This window comes from Vanessa atalanta, chromosome 19 (assembly GCF_905147765.1).
Source record: "Vanessa atalanta chromosome 19, ilVanAtal1.2, whole genome shotgun sequence".
NCBI classification, from domain to species: domain Eukaryota; kingdom Metazoa; phylum Arthropoda; class Insecta; order Lepidoptera; family Nymphalidae; genus Vanessa; species Vanessa atalanta.
This window is the reverse complement of record NC_061889.1, coordinates 531,977-552,742: the sequence shown is the minus strand read 5'-3', so window position 1 is coordinate 552,742 and position 20,766 is coordinate 531,977. Positions and strand designations below refer to the sequence as shown.

The 20,766-nt window shown below is 31.9% G+C and overlaps 1 protein-coding gene across 2 annotated transcripts; it reads left to right on the top strand.

Annotated features, from left to right (window-relative positions):
* The first annotated feature begins 394 nt into the window (after nt 1-394).
* LOC125071468 (WAS/WASL-interacting protein family member 3) lies at nt 395-20,557 on the top strand. 2 transcript variants are annotated; one of them, XM_047681726.1, is made up of 3 exons: nt 395-464; nt 18,438-18,612; nt 19,034-20,557. In XM_047681726.1, the coding sequence occupies exons 2-3, from the start codon at nt 18,450-18,452 to the stop codon at nt 19,321-19,323; spliced, it is 453 nt and encodes a 150-aa protein (XP_047537682.1). In that variant the 5' UTR covers nt 395-464; nt 18,438-18,449; the 3' UTR covers nt 19,324-20,557. The 2 variants fall into 2 exon arrangements, 1 of the variants encoding a protein (XP_047537682.1); XR_007119919.1 differs by lacking the exon at nt 395-464 and having other exon boundaries at nt 19,034-19,383; nt 19,766-20,557.
* Nucleotides 20,558-20,766: the final 209 nt, after the last annotated feature.

Genomic DNA, 20,766 nt, shown 5'->3' with positions numbered 1-20,766 from the left:
CTTTAATATTATCTAGACATAATATGTAAATCTTAAAAACTGCTGAAAACTAGTTTTATGTGGAATTAATTTTTAATGTTGCCTAATAAACTTATATCCTACTGTTAAGGAAATTTTATTTCATATTTTATAATATATTTAAAGTTTTAATTTCTATCTATGTTATTTATTTATCGTTTATTTTATGTATCTTTATTTTTCTAAATGTAGTACACATAGATACTTCGAAAACTATAATTTTATTTATTTAAGATAGAAAGGTAATTAATTTAAACATAAAATAATTTCAGTATAGACAGTTGTTACAATAAAAATAAAAAATACTAATGAAATAATTTCTTGACTTTTTATTTTGGTACAATCTGTATGAATAATTTTGCAACACAGGAATGTCAAATATATTGCTATCTCTATCCCACACGAATTTAACTTCATTCTATCAAAAAGGAGGAAACCGATTGGAGGTGAGTAATCTTTTTGACTTTATTAAATATATTTAAAATTGTAGTCTTTGAAAAAAAACGTAAATAACAAAATAATGGCGTTATTTTGGTCTTAAGTACAACTTTTTAGATCTCGAATTATAATATTATTGTTTCTAATTTTCGCCGGCTGCGTTTAGTTCAGTAAGCCGTTATTTTTCAAGATTATAAGGTCAATGTGCTCTGTCTGTCTGAGCCATGGGATGGGCAGATTTTTTACATATTTGCGTTTAAACAGCTAATATGCGGATTCTTGATCGCCTTTAATATTAAAGCCGTTAGATCTGCCGTTTGTCACACGCCGATTCGACCGTTGCTCGACGTATTGAAAGTACAGTTAGTCATATCATAATTGCAGGCTTTCAACCGCTCTTTGTTATGCTTTTTCTGCTTATTGACCAGGATCGAGATACATTTTAATCTTTATTTATTTTGGTTTATTGGAATATGTGTCAACATTATCGTGTATACGTTTTTTTATTGAAATATAATTAAATTAAAAACTAAAATTGATCCTAGATCATAACAACTAATATAAATTAAAATGATAACTAATAATACCTGTGAAATAAAAATCGAATTGCCTAATGATAAGTAAATCGTGATAAAGTTTGTTTTATTTACCACTAAAAGGGAAATAATGTTATTTTTATATCTTATCTTAAATATGATTGGTATAGAAAAATGACTAATTAAAAATTTAAATATTTATTTAAAGTTACTTTGATGGATATTCCTAAAAATTGTACCAAGAATTTATGTTATAACATGATACAACTAAACAACTTACACAAGCACAAATAAAAATATACTAAAAAAAACAACATCAAATTACTATGTTAATTTTATCACTGGCATCGAAAGGTGTGCAGTATTTCTGTTCCAACCATTCTAATTAAGTTTGCACTGTTACCAATGATACATAAAAGTTAATTTGCTTTCATATGTATTTATCGTCGTATATAAATCTTCTGTTATGTGTGTTTAACTGAACTCATATACATTTGGCTGTCTTTGATGGAACTTGTGTGTAGCCGTATGGTTTCCAGGATCTGGAAGGTGGTGTTGTGATTGAGACGAAATTTTTTTTTTTCTGCATGATTTTATGATTGTCAGGTAGTATTGTTTATTTTTATTCAATAGGTAACCGGGCAGGCATATAGGTCACCTGACGGTAAGCGGTCCAATGACCATAGACATTTTTGCTATATGAAATATTAAACATTTCGTACACCAATACACCACCAACCTCAGGACCTAAGGTTACTTAACTTAGTTGTTAGTAAATATTTAATCTTGATTATCTATTTAAATCACACTGTATAGGATTTTATGTTTACCTCAGCAACAGGTTGATATCATTTATTCTGAATACTGGTATAAGTGCAAGCTTAGATACAATTAGATTCCTGTCCTGCTATATGGGTAATATTCATACGAAGCTACCCCTCGCATGTCTTCCACTGGGTGTGTATGTTATAGAAAATAAACTTATGTTCCAAGTTTCATATTTCTAGACTGTCTAGTTTTGACAGTGTTGATAGTCAATTCGAACAATTCTATAAGTTTAGGATAGTATGTTCAATTCCATATTGATCAATAAGTTTCAGTAAAATAAATAAAATTTATGATATGTTCATTATTAGTTTGTGAAGTGTATTTTTTAGTTGATATTTATGTATAAATTTCTTTAATTTATTAACATATTGCTAAATTAACATTGTGTTTATTAGTAATAAGTATTTTAACATAAAAAATAATTTGAATGTTCTAGAAATAAAAATTATATATATCTCTATTGACATCTACTAATACTAAATCAAAATATAATCAATTCAAGTAGGCTCATACAAGCCTTGAATTATCATTGCACAATATTATATTAATTTTAAAGTTACCAGCAATTCGGAATGTAGATTAGATACTAGTAAGTAAATTTAGTAGTTATTCTTTTAAATCAAGTTATATATATATATATATATATATATATAGAGGTATGATATTAAAATAGTTAAATGTATATACCTATACTGCTTGGAAATTAACAATTACCATTCAATGGTTTTTTAATACCTATATATATATAAATTGATAGTGTGTAATATACCTAATGTCTTATTGATTTTTATTATGTTCATTACCAACATTTTTATTTATATTTAGTTAGACAGAGTAAAATAGACCATATGATGGTAAGGAATCTCACCGTCACCTTTAGACGCCACTGTAAGAAATTTTAACGGTCCCTTTCCATTGCAAACATGCCTCCTACCTTGGAAACTAATATTTTATGTCCCTTGTGCCTTGACAATAATTATAGGTATTGACAAGACTTATAATCAAACAAGTAGTTGGTAGTGCCCCAGATGGGTTTGTAAAAACCATACGACAAGCTATACTCAGGCTTTACTCAGACATAATAAATTAGAGTAATTTTTGGTGACAAAGCATATAGGGTTGATAGCTTTTCTTTTATTGGCTCTATAAACAACAAATGTCCGAGTTTATTGAGACAATAACAAATATTGCTGTACATGAACGAGCTAATTTGATCTAAGGATAGATACATTTTTTTCATATTATTAAAAGACGGTAATTTTTTTTTTATTTCATGTTATTTATTTATGATACATATTGATTTTTTTTAAGATTTTTGAGAATATAGTTAATTTATTTCAAATAAACTGATTAGTAAACTTCATATTGGTTTAAATTTCAAAATTATTGAACAATTTAAGAATTGGTGTTTAAAAAATATTTTTTTACGTTTTAGTACGGAACGTTTGATTGAACGTTTGATAGTATATGAAAATAGTGTTGTGTTTACTGTAACTACAGAAACAAATGTAAGTTCTATAAATTTATCTGTTTAGACTCAAGTCTCAAAATCGCAAATATACTGTCAATAATGATTGGTTGATAGTATTATTTATTAAATAGCATTCGTTTTAGAAAGGTTTTCAGTGCTATTTTTAAATTGAATGATCTTAAATACGTAATTTAATATAACGTAAAAGATAATTTATTTACGTAAACGAATCAATATATTTGGTGACCATTAATAAGATAATTCTTTTGGACTTAAAAATGCCTCCATATTAAGTATCGCAAGAAGCCAAATAACAAAGTACTTAAGTACACCCACCCACTTAACAAATACCCATAATTTACATTGCTTAAACATTTCGACTCTTATGTAGTATCGTATAATTATACGTATACGGAACAGAACGTTCACAGATTACCCTTGGTTGCACCATATTCGCCAACTGGACCACATATTCTCGCTCGCGGTTGCCTTTGCAGAAACGCGATATATCTATTACACGATTACGCTAATCAGTATCGGGTTACTGTACACACAGATTATTCTGTAGGTACCCATTACATGTTCATATGTATATATATTTCAGACAGGATATATAATTTTATTTAATTACCGTACCTATGTAGTTGTACGCCGGTTGTTGCCGGTTCTCGGTTGTTGGTCCATTCCGAATTAGTTGGTTTGGTAACGAAATCGAAATATAAGATTGTAAATTAATATGGTTATTTTTAAAACGGGATATTTACCATGTTTTTTATTTTTATTAGGTGGAGTTCGATATTTCGACATTACCTACGAATGTCTTGTTCACAAAATCGAAATAGTCTTTATTTAAGTAGGAAATATAAATGAAATGACTTTTGAATCATCATGTTACAGTATTGAATTAAATTTAAACCACCGGTTCGGAAAGTAGATTCTAACGAGAAGAACCGGCAGGAAACTCAATAGTTATTCTGTTACACCATTCCAATTACAAATATAAGTCTGCGTTTTTTTATCAATAATATTATCTTGTATTGAGTAATATGTCTTATTTATGAATGTTTTTTTGACATTAGAATAGTTTAAATAAAAGGCTTAGTTAAAAGTAGCTGTGAAGTGGAACATTAAATATAATCCGGTAAAATTCAAAAGCACTTAAAATTCGCTACCTGTTTAAATTATATACTGATATTTATATCAATTTGATCACTTTCTGATCCACTTATAAATTAAATTAATAAATATACGAGTTAAATCTTAATGTTCGAAGAAATATTCAAGGGATAAGGAGTTCATAGATCCCGTAATTGGTATCTCGTTTGTTAAAATTCATTACGTTCGCTTCAGTGCTTTAGACATGAAGTATTATAAATACATAGTTACTTTCACATTTATAAAATATAGTTTGATATAATGTTATAATATCTTATAAACATTTCAGAGATTTCATTGTATTACAGTTGCGTCTTTTCAATAAATAAGTAGTTTTGAACGTGGATTTCAATTGAGGGAACGGTAGTGGTGTATTATGTACAAATAAACAATTTCTGTTAAAATAAAATAAAGGAAGTTTTAGGGGTCCATTTCTAATTAAAATGTATCCATATGTTCTGAATTTTTTTTTTTTTTTAAGTTTATTGTGTTTAAAAATCAATTAAAATCTTACGTATAAATATTGACTCTGTTCGGAGCCTGTGCGTCCGCGCATTATGAGTTATGAGTTGAAACTACAGTTCTTGTTTGCAAATTGTAAAGATGTCTGACGTGGTACCACTAGCGTATAGTGAGTGGCGTGAGAGTCGTATCGGATTTAAAGAGGCATGACGACGCTATTATCTATTGATCTATAGCAATGTTTCTCTCTAGATTTATTTGGTTTACTAGTATTTTCATATATTTTAATAAATTATATTTTATGACAAAGTGCTCCGCGTGATTTCAGTTGCTGAACGTTACTGCGTCAACTTAATGAAATCCCATAAAACATTGTTCATGTAAATAGTGTCTAAATTTAAAGCGGGCGAAACGGTGTCTCTAATTCTTTGATGAGATGATATACAAAATGTGCAGTCTCTGTCCTAAAACGCGTTTCTACTTCTGTTATAAGTTTTATCTACATTGGTTAAGTATTTTCTACGGTTAAGCGTAAAAAAGAGGTTTCATTTATAACCATATATTTTTTTTATAGTAGAATGGCGGACGGACTAATGGACCGCCTGGTTCTAAGTGCTTACCGTCGCCCATAGACATTAAAATAAAATAACCGTTCTTGCCTCGCCAATGCGCCACCAACCTTGGGAACTAAGATGTTACTTCCCTAGTGTAGTTGAAATGGCTCACATACATTTTAAATTGGAACACAAAGGTTGTTGTTGTTGTATTGCTGTTTGGTGGTAGAATATCTGATGGGTGGATCGTACCTACTCAGACGGACTATCTATCGTAAGGTTGCATGGAAGAGATTGTTGACTTGGCGACAAAACTTTTCCATCTTCCTGAACTTTATGTGTGAGATTCAATGTCGAACCACAAAGAGCATTTGAATTATGTTGCAGGGATAGAGAATAATTAAAATAAAATAAAAAATTAGTTTATTCAAGTAGGCTTTTACAAGCAATTTTGAATCGTCAGTTTACAGAATTTTACTAAATGTTCGAAATGTAGATTATACCGAGAAGAACCGGAAAGAATCTCAATACATTTTTCCATTTGAAATACAGAGTAAATATCTATTTGCTGCTGTTTCTCTATATACGGTCTCTTAACTGCCCGACCTTGTTGAATAATAACACGCCATAGACGTTATTCTGATTATTTTAACATTGCTACGATATCCGTATAAGAGATATTTCCGCTTCGCCTGACAGACGAATCGATTACTGTTGTGCAGGGATGTAATCGTATATCGATATCGTGGTTTTAGTTGTCCGATGAGTTGTTTGATTTTATCGATATTCGATTATATTTATCGTTTGTATATTTTGGCTATCATCGTGACGATAATGACTATGGATATAATTATTTTAATGGTACACAATAAAAAATGACCTTATTCAAACAGACTTTAGTAGAGTTTTCAAATTATCCGTATATTTTTTTATGCAGATCTTGCAATATATATATTTAATTTAACTTATAACTTGTTCATATATCCTTTGCTAAATAGCTAACATCTTAACGAATATATAGAAAAAAAATATGTAACGAATTGAATAATGTATTGAAATGTCTGATGACAAATGTATGGATGAATTTGTATTTATTTTCATGGCGGGTCGTTTTAGTATTCAGTAGAGTCGTGTATCATAAGTCAGAACTAAATAACTACCTACAGTAAATACGTAATTACATGAACTATTTACATACACGAGGTATATTAAAATTTAAATTAATAAACAATTATAATTAATAATTACTTTATTTATAATCGAACTCATTTCGTTTTAATTTTTTTTTTTTTTATAATAAAACGAATCATTTTTTTATATTTAGAAATTCAGTGAAATCATCACTATACAAGGTATCAAGCCAATGCACTTTGTATGCAATATTTAACCTACTTGTAACGTAGGAGTGTTCAATTTTGCAACAAGTGAATGCCCGTTGCGGTCAACGGACAAATTTACAATTGAATTTCTATTGTTCTCGCGTTTCGTGATGGAATATCTACTTTCTATATAGTTACCTATCATTATTTTATAAAAAAAAAAATGTTTTTTTTTTTTTATTTAGGTACGTAGGTCAGAAGTCTTGATAATTTGCGGCTGTTGCAAATATGCAAATGCGTTAAGTTACTGTGATATGTAGTTGAACGAACCTTTCCTTGTTCCTCCAAACGAACTATTTTGATGATTTTTACTTGTGCGTTTTTGTGGGTCTCTGGATTAACTGCAAAAAAATAATAATTCATATCACATACAAGAAGTCTGGATAGGCAGGTAGTTAATTATATAAATTAATAATTTAATCTAAAAAAAAACGAGAAAAAGAAACTCAAAAAGGACAAACGCTAAAATACTGTACAAAAATGAATAATGATATAGCAAAAATGTGTCTTAAATATTGTATGAAAGTCTAGCTTAGACTCGTCTCGATACGCTTATAACTAGATACCGTTTGTTTGCTAGTTATTCTATGTTCAAACAGCGATGCTTGATATTGATGTTTTCCGGTATGAAGGGTCAATGTGATCGGCGAGTCAGTAATTGCGAACGTTACAACTTAGATTTCAAAGATAAGCGTTCATTGTCAATACTAAATTAATATTTCTATTGCAAATATTTATGGTGAGCGGGACCATTTATTATTAGTGCTTATATCATTACAATCAATGATACCTAAAGGAGACAGGGTTATGTAATCAACATTTTTATCTGGTTTTTATCACTTTTTATTTGGGGTCGGCGCAGTTCTCTTTTTCGTTGCAACCCTATCACGAGTCATAATATATCAGTTGGATATCATCGAACGGACTTTTTTACTCATACTGGTAACTTGCGAAACTTAACGCGTTTAGTCAACAGATTTTTTGAAATTTCGAAACTTATGACAAGTTTTTTTTTTTTATTTAATTCCATTGTAAGCTGACGACGTCTGTTCGCACGTTTTACATTTGTTTTTTTTATACAGCCATAGTGTCGCTTTCTACCCGGCCAGTAACTTTAATCCGCTCTCTTAAATTAATTATTTGTTAAATCGTAACAATTTAGTAAATTGCAATCAAGAATCCTCTATAATTTTCTGCAAAATAAGACCATAACCGATCGTCTACGTGCAGCTATCGTCCCATAATCACTGGGACAAAAATCGGCTTACGCCATTAATATATAAAATTATCCATAACGCGAATCCTCATTTAAGGCCTTTCTTTTATCTTATTTTTCTATTATTTAGATATGTTATAAGACACTAAGTTAGGGGTATAGCCTGGAGGTAATTAAAAAAATATAAAGATTTTTTTGGTTCCAGTTTTTGAAATGCTAATCCAAGTCAATTTCACTAATTATTATAGCTTTCATCTATATGATCGTTGGTCGGTGGCAGCCGATGTCGCTATGGAAAACCAAGCAGCGTTCAGTTCAAATTAATATTTTATATTCTATAATGTTTTGTCACCAGAACGTTGTGCAAAATTTCAGCCGAGTGAATCAGTTGAGTGGGAGTGGTTTAAAATTCAGTTGCAAGATTTGACCCACAAATACTAATCGCGGCGCTATTCTGTAAGAACTCGCTTGATATATCACTCGTCAAATAGTTGGTAATAGGACTAAGTACCAGCCCGTCTGGGTGGGTACAACCCATGCATGATATATTCAACTGCCACATAGCAAGTACTTGGTAGTGTTGTGTTCCAGTTCGAAGACATCTTAGTTCCCAAGATTAGTAGCGTATTGGTGATGTAATAATGGTGATTTTTCTTACAGCGCTTGTTAATGGGCACTGGTCGCAATTCTGTCCGCCTACCTTTCTCAAAAGAAAAAATATCTTAAAACCGTCGCCGTTATAATTATACTCAATTTCGCATAACAATATCAGACGTTTCACGATCGTATTCTACGTTGAGGTTCCAGTGTTCCCACAGATCTCTACGGGTGATGTTGGAAACTTGTAAATACGTGAATTTCGTGAATGTAGAACGAAGTTAGATCGCCACAGCTCAATATAAGATTACTGTACACGTGATGTATAACGGTGATTTTGTAGGTAGATTAAATTTCTATTTCTACGAAATTAATCGACTAAAATCCAATACAGATAGAGTTACAGGAACATGATTGGTCAGACGTGATTCAGTATTTTTTTTTTTTTATTATTGCTCAACCTTTATTTGTATTCTCGTCGACTTTCGCGATAACGTAATTTGGCACTTTGATAAGTTGCTCTTTTCAACTTAACGCACGTAATAAACAGACGGATTTTTATAAGGTTTTTATTAGATTTCATATTCGCTGGATATTTTTTTTGGTTTCTCTCGTCTGGTTTTAGTTTAACGAAAGTTGTAAGTATTTATTGACTTATTGTCGTCCGCGAATTCACTCGCTTTATATTGTTTGGCCGACAGACATTAGGTATAAAAGTAGGCGTCTTTTATTCGAGTTCAAGCTTGAAAAATAGCAAATATCATCAAATTCGGTTCGGTGGTTTAGCCGTGAAAGAGCATCGGACAGATAAATACTTTCGTATATATAATATTAGTAAATTTTTTTAATTTTTTTTAAATGTTTTTAGCTTTGTGAAAATCGTAAATAAAAAAAATTATTATATATTATTCAAGTAGTATGGAATGGTCTTCCGGCGTCTGTGTTATCTGAACACTATAGGGTGTAATCAAATCATCTTCTAGGCTGGCGTTTTATCATAGCCTGCGTTAGTACTTACCTACGAGTTTGACTGTGTTCAAAGTCAAAGTCAAAGTCAAAAATCTTTATTCAATATAGAAGTGTTTGCACTTGCTTATTGATTGTCAAAAATCTACCACCGGTTCGGAATTTAGCACCTCGGACCTGAGAAGAACCGGCGAAAGAAACTCAGCGGGATTTATTTTTTTTAACCATTTTCCATGTAGGTACAATGATAAGTATATTTTAGTTGTTTGAAACAGCCTGGAGGCGATCATTTCATTCCCAAGGTGTGCAGTCAACTAAAAAGTCATTAGTGTTGTAATATCCTTTAGCAAACAAACGCTCTTTAACGACTCTTTTGAATTTTATAATTGAATAATTTTGAACGTTTTCTGGGATCCTGTTGTAAAAACGTATACATTGCCCCAAAAAAGAGTTACTAACCCTGTGTAATCGGGTACTTGGAGTAACAAGTTTATTCTTGTTCCTAGTGTTAATAGAATGTACGTCACAATTTCTGGGAAAATCATTTATGTTTTTGCGTACATACATAACATTATCAAAAACAAATTGAGAAGCGACAGTCATTATTTTAATTTCTTTAAATTTACCTCTTAACGAATCTTTTGGGACCAGGTTATAAATTGCACGAATAGCCCTCTTCTGCAGTACAAAAATAGTATTAATGTCAGCTGCATTACCCCAGAGTAGGATGCCATACGACATTATACTATGGAAATAACTGAAGTACACAAGGCGTGCCGTATCCACATCAGTCAAAAGTCTAATTTTTTTTACCGCATAGGCTGCAGAGCTAAGTCTATTCGCCAATTTATTTATATGGGGGCCCCATTGGAGCTTAGAGTCTATTGTCATACCAAGGAACTCTGTAGATTCTAAAACATCTAATGCTTCCCCGTTTAAACGTACACTCGTTTTGACACATCTTACATTGGGAGTAGTGAATTTAATACATTTAGTCTTTTTACTATTTAACATTAAATTATTAACACTAAACCAATTTACTATTTCAGAGAGAGTATTGTTCACATCGTCATATATCGAAAGACGTCTTTTTATTTTAAAAATTAAAGAAGTATCATCAGCAAACTATACTATCTCGAGTTTATCACCTAGGAGCGTAGGTTCAAGCGTAAAATTACAGTAGATACAGAAAATAGGGATTTTTTAATCATATTAGAGGATTAATTCCGCAGCTACCGCCTTTTCGGAAACTAGATACAACTGAAAATAAAAAGCATGGAATTTGACGCGTGCGATTTTTCACAAAATAAATTACATCATGAGCTATATGCAATCAAGCACGGCTCGGTTTCCAGTGATCATAATCATTAATATCACATTACTTCCCCGAACCGACCGAACGCGTCCGAGAAAAAATGACGTTTCACCAAACAAAGAACCAAATAGACACTGATTCATATTACGGAACAACCGGAAGCTGATGATCCGTGACGTTTAAACTAAGATAATAATGATTCAGTTACTTTCAAACGATATGAGTCATCATCTGCGACAGGCAATCTTTATCCACAACTGGACGTAGGCCTCTCCCAAGGTGCGCCAAAGCTCCCGATTCTCCTCCTTTATTAAAACGACATGAGTCATATTCTATGCTAAAATGTATACGTGCATAGATTATCTTAATGTCGCAGTCGCAATGACTCAGTTGATAAAACAACTGGAAGAAAAGATCGCGGCTTCAAATACATGCATCAATTTGTATTTAATTTTCGTACGATATTTCTATAAATCCCAGATGATATAACTACGTTCTTATCTAAGTTCAAGGCTATAGGTCAATTTGAATACGATCGGTGCTATGATATTATGAGCTATAGTTGTTATGAGATAAACAGATCGACAGAATCGCTTTCGGATAACAGTCTGACTCATTTCGTTCTCGCCGGTGAACACATCGTGAGGATACTTGCATGTGTCGATTGGAATTGTCTTATTGAAATATTCCTAAAGAAAGATATCTTATACTGCCGGATGTGACCATCAGTGCGGCTAATTAATTTCTAAGAGCGAAACTGTTTTCACTGTAAGGTTATCGGCTCCGACTGTTCGATAGATGAAAACATCTGGTTACTTACACCTCATGTTACACAACTGTTGTTTTTTTTTTGTCTGATATATAATATGTGCCATAAACATTTCATTTGAAACATACATATGGTGTTACAATTTATTTTGTTATATTTTATAACAACAATTACTTGCACTTACGTTCGTTTACGCTGGGTTTATTTTTATTTTAAAAGCGGGAATTAATGCTTTACATTAAGTTCTGTTGTAGGGTTTATCGTTAAAGTCGGAATGCTATAATTTCGTTTCAATTTTAATTGTCTATATATATGTATGAGTATAAAAATGCGTTATATTTGCATATGTATAATAAACACAAGGTATTGGTTATGAGTACTAATTTCTCAACAGGAAAACCAATGACGAATGTCAGACAGGAACGGCTACAATAAAAATTGTCGACACGCAAATGCAATGAAACATCGGTATGAAGTATCGTTAAATTTAACTTAATATATGTTTAAAATCGTACTATATGTTTTATTATATTACGTTATGTGAAATGTTATGATAATTTTATATGTGAATATCTCGAAGACTGACTCATGAATTTTCGAAAACAATTTGTTTTTTTTTTTAATTCAATTTTATCTAAGTATAACTTAACTATTCTCGAACGGATGGATCGATGATTCTGTGTAATCGATATATTATATCAAAACATCGAAATTGATATTATTTTTGTTAGTGTTGACTTTGGCCAAAGTCGAATAAACAAAAGTCAAAATGATATTTACTTTCCTATGAATTTTAGTCTGCCTCTTCAGAATCTTAACAGATGATTATAAGTTCAAACCCGGGACAAGTACCACGGAATTCATGAGCTTAGTTTGAATCATGTAACAGATTAAACTTAGTAACGCTATGACTAATTGTATTGTAGATTCTATCATTGATAAACCATCAAGAAACTCAGTACTTTTTACTATAGCGACTATGGTGTTATCAATGTGTCTGTATTTTTTTTCATAATTCCTAGAGTACTACTTGTGTGTGTAGTTCTATTTTACAATAAAACAATATTATAAATTGAATAGATTTTTGCAATATAAAATGCATTAAACATCAAGGAACTATTGCACTAATCGCGTAGGCGTGTATCTTTAAACCTCTATTGCTCAATGGTGCCTCCTTGGGGTTATCGTACTCGTTCCTTGCAAAAACCCAACACGTAGTGGGAGGGAGAACAGTAATATTAGCCTTTAAGACTAGTATTGATTTATTTCTGAAATTATACTAAAGTCGCTTATAATTTTTTATTTTTTCTTGGGAAATCATTGTCAGGGATAAAAATGTATTGTAGTTATACAAAAGTCGTGATGGGCCAGCGGTTACAAGACGTGAATCTTAACAGATATAAGTGCAAACCCGAGACAAGTACTACTGAATTCATATGCTTCATTTGTATTTATAATGCATCTCGTGCTCGGCGACGTTTATCCGCCAACCCGCATTAGAGCAGTAGCGTAAGCTTCAAACCTTCTCCTCAAAAGGGAGAGTAAGCCTTTGCCCAGCAGTGGGACGTTAACAGACCGCCACTTTTATTTTACTTATAACTATCGTACCATAATATTATCGCGTATCATAGGTAATAAATCTATCAGCATTTGCTCGTTGAATCAAAATACCGATTTTCTTCGCGAAAAAAAAACAGCACCTCTCACATCAGTGGAGGCAGTAAGTCTGAGTCTTTTATAGTAGACATGTTAAATATCAATTGGTATATTTTATAAGAGCTCTGTGTAGTGGTACGAGTGTTGTATCCTGGTACTTATATTTATTAGTACTTGATTCTATTAAGGAATATGTACTCGTAACAGTCATAAAATATTATGCTCTTTACAGCACTCTTCTATTCCTATAACTCAATGGGTAATTATGATTGACTATTTATAGAATGAGTCGATAAAGTTCAGTGTTCTACGAGTCGTAAGACAGCCTAGACAGAATCTTATTATTTTCGACGACACAGAGGTTCAAACTCAAACTCAAACTCAAATTCCTTTATTCAATATAGAAGCATTATACTTACTTAGTCAAATTAAACACTACTACCGGTTCGGAAAAGAAAACACCCTGACCTGAGAAGAACCGGCGAAAGAAACTCAGCGGGTCTTTTTTTTTTGTCAATCGATATCGCTTCGACAATTTTATTGTCAATGTCGTCGATTACTTTTTAGTGGAAACTAGTAATAATCATAGCGTAATCGTTTTGATACTAGCTGCTCGTCCCGTTTTTGCAAAGGTTGAGACATCCAGAGAGCCGTCTCTATAAACGGTTTTAACTTGCGTATTTGATCTAGATGATTGTGAAGGATTATTAAAATGAATTACGAGTTCGCGTATCTTGTTATTTTATTAGAACATAATAAATAATAGATTATGTTATCTTGCACTAAGATTCGTTGCAATTTAAAATTAATTCATACTGAACAATTTATATAAAACGCGTTATCGTCATTGTAAAGGAAATGCGCGTTTTATTGTAGCGATAATAATAATGAGCACGTCTTAATTAGAACGTTGAATGAACTATTGTTATGATAATTGTTCTGACGTATGTCCGTGTAGGTTGTCACTTTCGCCATGTGTCTGATTGTCTACCAACGAGAGTGTGGTATCGTCCGCGTTCCATATTTAGGTATGCGAATTATGATATTCTATTTTAGGTATTATTAAGTTTACGAAGATCGGGAATTAACTGATTAATTTATTAAAGCCGTTGATAAAACATTGAAAAACTTGGACTCTCACAAACATAGACCTAAATAAGGATATCCATATTCCTAACATACAAAAATAACGAATTTTCGCATAGAATTTTATCCTAAGTTTTACCCTCTTTGATGAATTAAAAAAAAAAAGTAAGCAATTGTTATTATCTCATTTATCGTGGGATAAATGCCGATTTTTATATTTCTTACATCAGAAATAACGAATCTGCATCTAAACTTTCATCTCCCATTTTAGCATGAAACACAATGATAACGGATATTATAATCTTAAAAAATACATTAATATATAAAGTAGATATATTATTTAACACAATATTATATAGATGATATAAAACCGTGGCACTAATTCTATAATAATATAATTATTAATAAATAATAGTATTCTAAATAATATAATTATTATAGCATATAATAATGTTATTCTCAGAGGTTAATTTAAATACAGTATTCAACGACATCACGTTAAAATACACGACCATATTAGGTACGTATAATCATGTTCCGGTAGGTTACATATTCTTTGTCAACCCTTAGTAATTGAAGCGTTACAAATAACACTAATCAGTCCGTCTGTAGGGTTTTGTGGTTTGCGTGCACCTGTCGCGATGCACCGATACTAGGAAACAGGTGCGACCCTTCGGAACGAGGTAATTAAAAATGGATCAATATGAATCCTTTGTTCGTCATACGTATCATTTACAAGCAAAACATGCAAACTATTAAAAAATAAAAAGTATTACCTTGTAAAGGTACGTTTTTTTTATATGCAATCAATTTTCTTTATGTTCCGTATATTTTTGCTTAAGTTTAAATAATTATAATATTTTGTTTTTATGAATTTGCATTGCATTGTAAATTTTTAATTAAACTTTTTTTTTTATTCGATCTGACATTTAAAAACAAATAAAGTGTATGGGACTATAAACGAGAGTAAGATAATTATGAGATCTATGTTTATTATATTTAAGAAACTTTTGTTTAACAATTGTTAAGTTCGAACAATACCATTGTTATAGAAAAATATCCAGTTACATGATTATTATTATTATTAATAATAAAATAAACGGTTTTGTTTTACTTGTACTTATATGTATATTATTAGTAATGCGTACAAGTCTGCCTAGGTAGTAATGTTCCGGTTTGAGGGGTGAATGAGACGGTGTTACAGGTACTAGGGACCTCACATCTTTTCCAAGGTTAGCCTCGCATTGGCGATGTAAGGTTGATGTTACTATTTCTTACAATCTTAATGTCTTTGGGCAGGTGTGAATACTTACCAACAGCTTATATGCTGGTTTGACTTCCTATACCAAATTAAAAAAAAGACCGCCCCGTCTTCACACGGGTAAGATAAAGATAGCGCTTATATTGAAGGACAATATTCAAAAAAGTGTTTTAATGGGCGAATTTAGAACTTAACTCAGGAACGCTGCGAAAAATTACATACATTTGAGTTATCCTAACGGTAAAGCGATATGGTCGCCAAAATTATACGCATCTTTAATTAGACTGGATCTATGTTGTAGTTATTTATTTTCTCTGTGTGGTGTACAATAAAGTGTATAACGTATACATTCATAATTATTTATATAGATAGAATATTAAAGGAATAACTAACACTGACTAATAACGATAATAATGAGTTATGTATCATTAATATTTTTGTTTTATATGATATACGACTCGCGCCTTCTACTATACGTCGACAAGACTATATCATAAACCTTTACTCAGAAAATAATAATAATAAATATAAATAGGTTACAATTCAGTGCGATATTTTAACTATTATTTATTAGACAGCTTTTTTTCAATGATATGTGCTGGCAGACGACCAAATGTGCCATCTGATGGTAATTCCTCACCACCATCCATGGACAATGGTGCTGTAAGAAGTATTAAGCATTCCTCACATCGCCAATGCGCCACCAACCTTGGGAAATAAGATGTTATGAGATGTTATGTCCTTTGTGCCTGTTCCCCTTCAAACCAGAACACAACTATACTGAGTACTGCTGTTTGGCGGTAGAATACCTGATGAGTGGGTACACCTACCTGGACGGACTTGCATAAAGCCTTACCACCAAGTATTTTTACTAATACGTTTAAACTTAAGATTGACAACGAATAAATTTTCGACTTGTAAATTGTACATTGCCTAGCGTGTGGTATAAATAATGGTACCGCTGAACTATTGTGGTTAGAGAACAATATGATTAATGCCCGCTGGATTACTGATTCATGAGGTCGTTACTCGAAGTTTAAACCGCAGCCTTGGTCCGCCCAAATTATAATCGATTTCTAAGTAATACGAACTAAAAATAGACGAAACGTAGTTAGAAGTGAAAGTATATAACTTCCCTTGATGTTTAACTTTACATAATTTTTTCTAGAAATTTCATTAGATTTTTTTAAATTAATTTTGACATTAAATAGCGACCTGCCATGAACTAATTGATATGCTCGTTGGTCAAGTAGCCTATAGCTGAAGATGCAGCTTCCGGTAATTTTCAGTACTAGACCGGAGTGTTACAACCCAGTGCATCGGAAAGTACCTAGTCAGTTATCAGATTGCCTTTCCAGTATAAGTTTGAGGAAATACACTTTATTCCCTCAATCTTATACCGGAAAGGTGGCATTGTTGTTTGCACACACACACACACACACACTTATGCAGAATAATATTAGTCTTATTTATCTCTTAATACACATATTACAATTGAGATATCCGATATAGACCCTACTATAGAGTATTACAGTAGAAGGCTATTAGCTATTATTAGTATAGACTAATAATAGCCAATAGCCAAGCCTTCTACTGTAATATCATATAGATATCTATAGCCTATTCTAAATAAGAAAAAATAAAAATAAACAAATCTTTAATTAACGTATACCATGCGATTTGGTAATAGCTCAGCTATGTACTATAAAACGTTCTTGAATACTATACACATACATACATATAGTTTTTTTAATATGAACACTATTCAACTTCTATTTGTATCCACTTTCATTTTACTTTCGAAGTTCCGACAAAAGCTTCTATATTTTTCTTCGATATGAATATCGACATTTTTCGCTAGTTCATGATGAATATCATAGATTATATTTAAGTTATCGACTAATGATATTGCGATAATTCACTGTTTATTTATATTTTGCCCTATTGTGGTTGGAATTTTATTTATTTATTTTATTTAAGCCACTTTAATTCCTTTGTTATAATAAAAACAGTGTTTTGTTCTTTTTTTTTAATGTAATTATAAATAAGGACTTCTCTTCGAGTATAGGCGTCTCACCTCACTAAGCAATCAATGGGTCTACAATATTTTGTTCTATCTACTTTTTTTAATTTTAACTAAATGAGGTTGCAACTGTTCTTACTGATTTTTTTTTTCTATTTTAAAGTGACATTCGTATACGTCATAGATTATCTAATTATTCATGGAAGCTAAATTAACATGTGAAGAAAACATATTTATATATGAAAAGATTTATGTTGTTTACTAAAATTTCGCAACGTTTAATGTACTCATGTTTTAAAACTAGATCTTATAACATTACCAAAAAAGAACGGTCATAAAACCATTTTAGATTGAGTGTAGGCAGTTGATATTTTAGGCATTCTTGCTTTCGCTAAATTATTATGAAAGTTGCGAGTAAAAAAAAAACAATAGGTTGTTTATTTTGAAGAGCCTGTTTGCAAGCGTGGATTTTCTAAGCTGGCGATTTCACGTCCCAGAAAACACCGCTGTTTGAGGTTTTATTTGTGTTTATAATTTAACCCTTGCGGTGAAGTTAAAGAAAAATATCGTGATGCTTTATTTATCACGACTTATGGGTATATGTTACATGCCGTATAACAGACTAAACCTTTGGTTAAATATGTTTAAAGGACAATTTACTTTTTATAAATTAAATGATATCAATTATAACGAGTTTTCTATTTCAGAATACATCTAAAATGACGTCTACATCTTTTAACGTTGGCCTCGGAGACGGATCTCGTTCGTCCAGCCGAGTGCTTCGCCCCCCTGGTGGCGGTCACACGGACATCTTTGGTGGGGAGCCCGAACCCACCCGAGGCCGCCGTCCCGCGCCTGCCACCGCAGCTAGTTTAATCCAAGGTAATATTTTACGTAACACTAGTAAAAAAAAAAGTTATATCAATATAATCGATACACATAACAACTAAAATATTAATAAGTAAATAAAACAAAAAATATAATACTAATATTGGTTACATGTGCGCAATGTCCAATTGTATGTTTTCCGCTAATGTAGTTGCAATTATATGCAGTAACTCTAGTGCATCAATTACTATAAGGTTTTATGGGAGAATATTATCATTAAATGCAAGTTATCTTGGGCTATAGGCCTCTCTTAAGCTCTGCGCCAAAGCTCCGTTTAGCCTTTGCATGAAATGAAATCGAATCACGAAGCCTCCATTGAAAATGTAAATGAGCGTAGTGTCGCTCCTTTGTCCACCACAAAAGTTTACAGAATTAAGTATTCATTTTTCAAACATTTTCTTATCGTTAATTTCAGGTTATGGAGATGAGCCAGCGAAGCCAACAAACGGTGCAGTAACCCCTAGCCAAAACGGTCAAGCGAGCGAACCCCACGAAGCCCCAGCGCCTCCCGCCCCAGTCCCAGAGCCAGCACAAGAAGCCCCCATACCCCAAGCTGCCTCGACACCTAATGCTGCCCCAACACCTACAACACCCCCTGAGCCCAAATCTATGAGCCCCAAAGCGGTCACACCCACGGAACCCAGGAACGAGGCACCTAAGCGCGTCCGTGTGCCCCCCGGTGGATTTTCTTCTGGACTCTGGTAAAGCCAGCTCCTGCCTATTGTTAAGAATCTTTGGGACCAGGATTTTATTTAGGGTTGATTGATTATTGGCTATGCATTAATATGTATACAGAAAGATTGGCATATCTCTTCAATACTTTTGCCTGACATTCTATATATTAAAAAAACTTATTAAATTATTATCTCTCAATGATTTAATTATTTATGATTTTATAGATTAAACTGTGTATTTGTAATGAGTCCGAATTATATGTCAACCTATGTAAACAAATAAGTGAATAATATTTTTACAGATAATCTAGTCTTTGGAATTGATTTATTTTAGAAAAGAATCACAATATGAGGCAGATGTTAAATTATCTAAGCATAAGTCTTATTTTGTAATTTAAAAAAAAAACGTTCATATCTATTTGAATTAAATTAGTCTGTAAATTATAGGTCTAGGTGTATTTATCTGTACACATATTAATGTAGATGAATGTTGCGAACTGGTCCCTCGCTTAGACTCTTAGCTGGGTTCGCTCGATCCAGTCAAAGATGGTACTTGTTTTAATCCCTCGCAAAGGTATTTTATTTACTCAATGTATTTCTTCAGTATATCGGATTATTTACGCATTTTTTTTAAATGGAGAATTATATTTTTTAACATACCCGGTACTCTCTCACGGTTTGGCTTTTGTGTCAAAGTGGCAACTCTTGCTAGCCAAATATATATAGACTTAGAATCTATGGTCACAAATTGGTAGATTTTAGAATTTCACTAGATAGGCTTTGGAGATTTGATCGTGTCATTTGTTTGGTTGAAATTTTGGCATAATATTCATGACATTTGATATGTTCCTTTTAGTAGTGACGATGTCAGGGGGAGCTTGGCTTGGCTTCAGCCACAGAGCCTTGACACAGGAAATGTGAATGGTTGTTTTATTGATGTGATTGTATTGTGCTATTGAATACTCTTTATTGAAAGAGTAGCCTTATTATGTTGGCACTAAAACGATTTGATCGAATATGTTTATGTTACTAAAAGGAATACGTCTTTATTTGGCTTAAAAATTAAGTTATGTGGCATTTTTATACTGTGTTGGACTCAGACTGACATGTGCCTCAAGTTGTACTTAAAAATGATTAGTAGCAATGTCGCCGTAGCGTTTTTTATTATTAAACATAGGTTTTGTATGCCTCGCTGGCAAATGCGATTATGTATATTAATAATGATAATTGTATTTTTATATGAATTAAAATGCAATAAAAATGTATGTATTGTTTTATTTAAATAATTGCTCTTTTAGTAGATGTTAATAAAAAATCTGTTTTAATTTTTTTTTATCTTTTGGAGGTTGTCAAAAGTGTTTATGTATTTTATTTTTTACTTGCGTGAATTATTGTATACTCTTTGGTCATATCTAATATCCATAGACCTTGGTCAATAAAAAATATGACAGCCTCAACCATAGAGAATGGAATC

Bases quoted from the DNA above. Each gene is read 5' to 3' on its own strand.
- LOC125071468 (XM_047681726.1), top strand. From the start codon at position 18,450: ATGACGTCTACATCTTTTAACGTTGGCCTCGGAGACGGATCTCGTTCG. The intron at 18,613-19,033 runs GTAATATTTTAC...CGTTAATTTCAG, and splicing joins CGCAGCTAGTTTAATCCAAG to GTTATGGAGATGAGCCAGCG.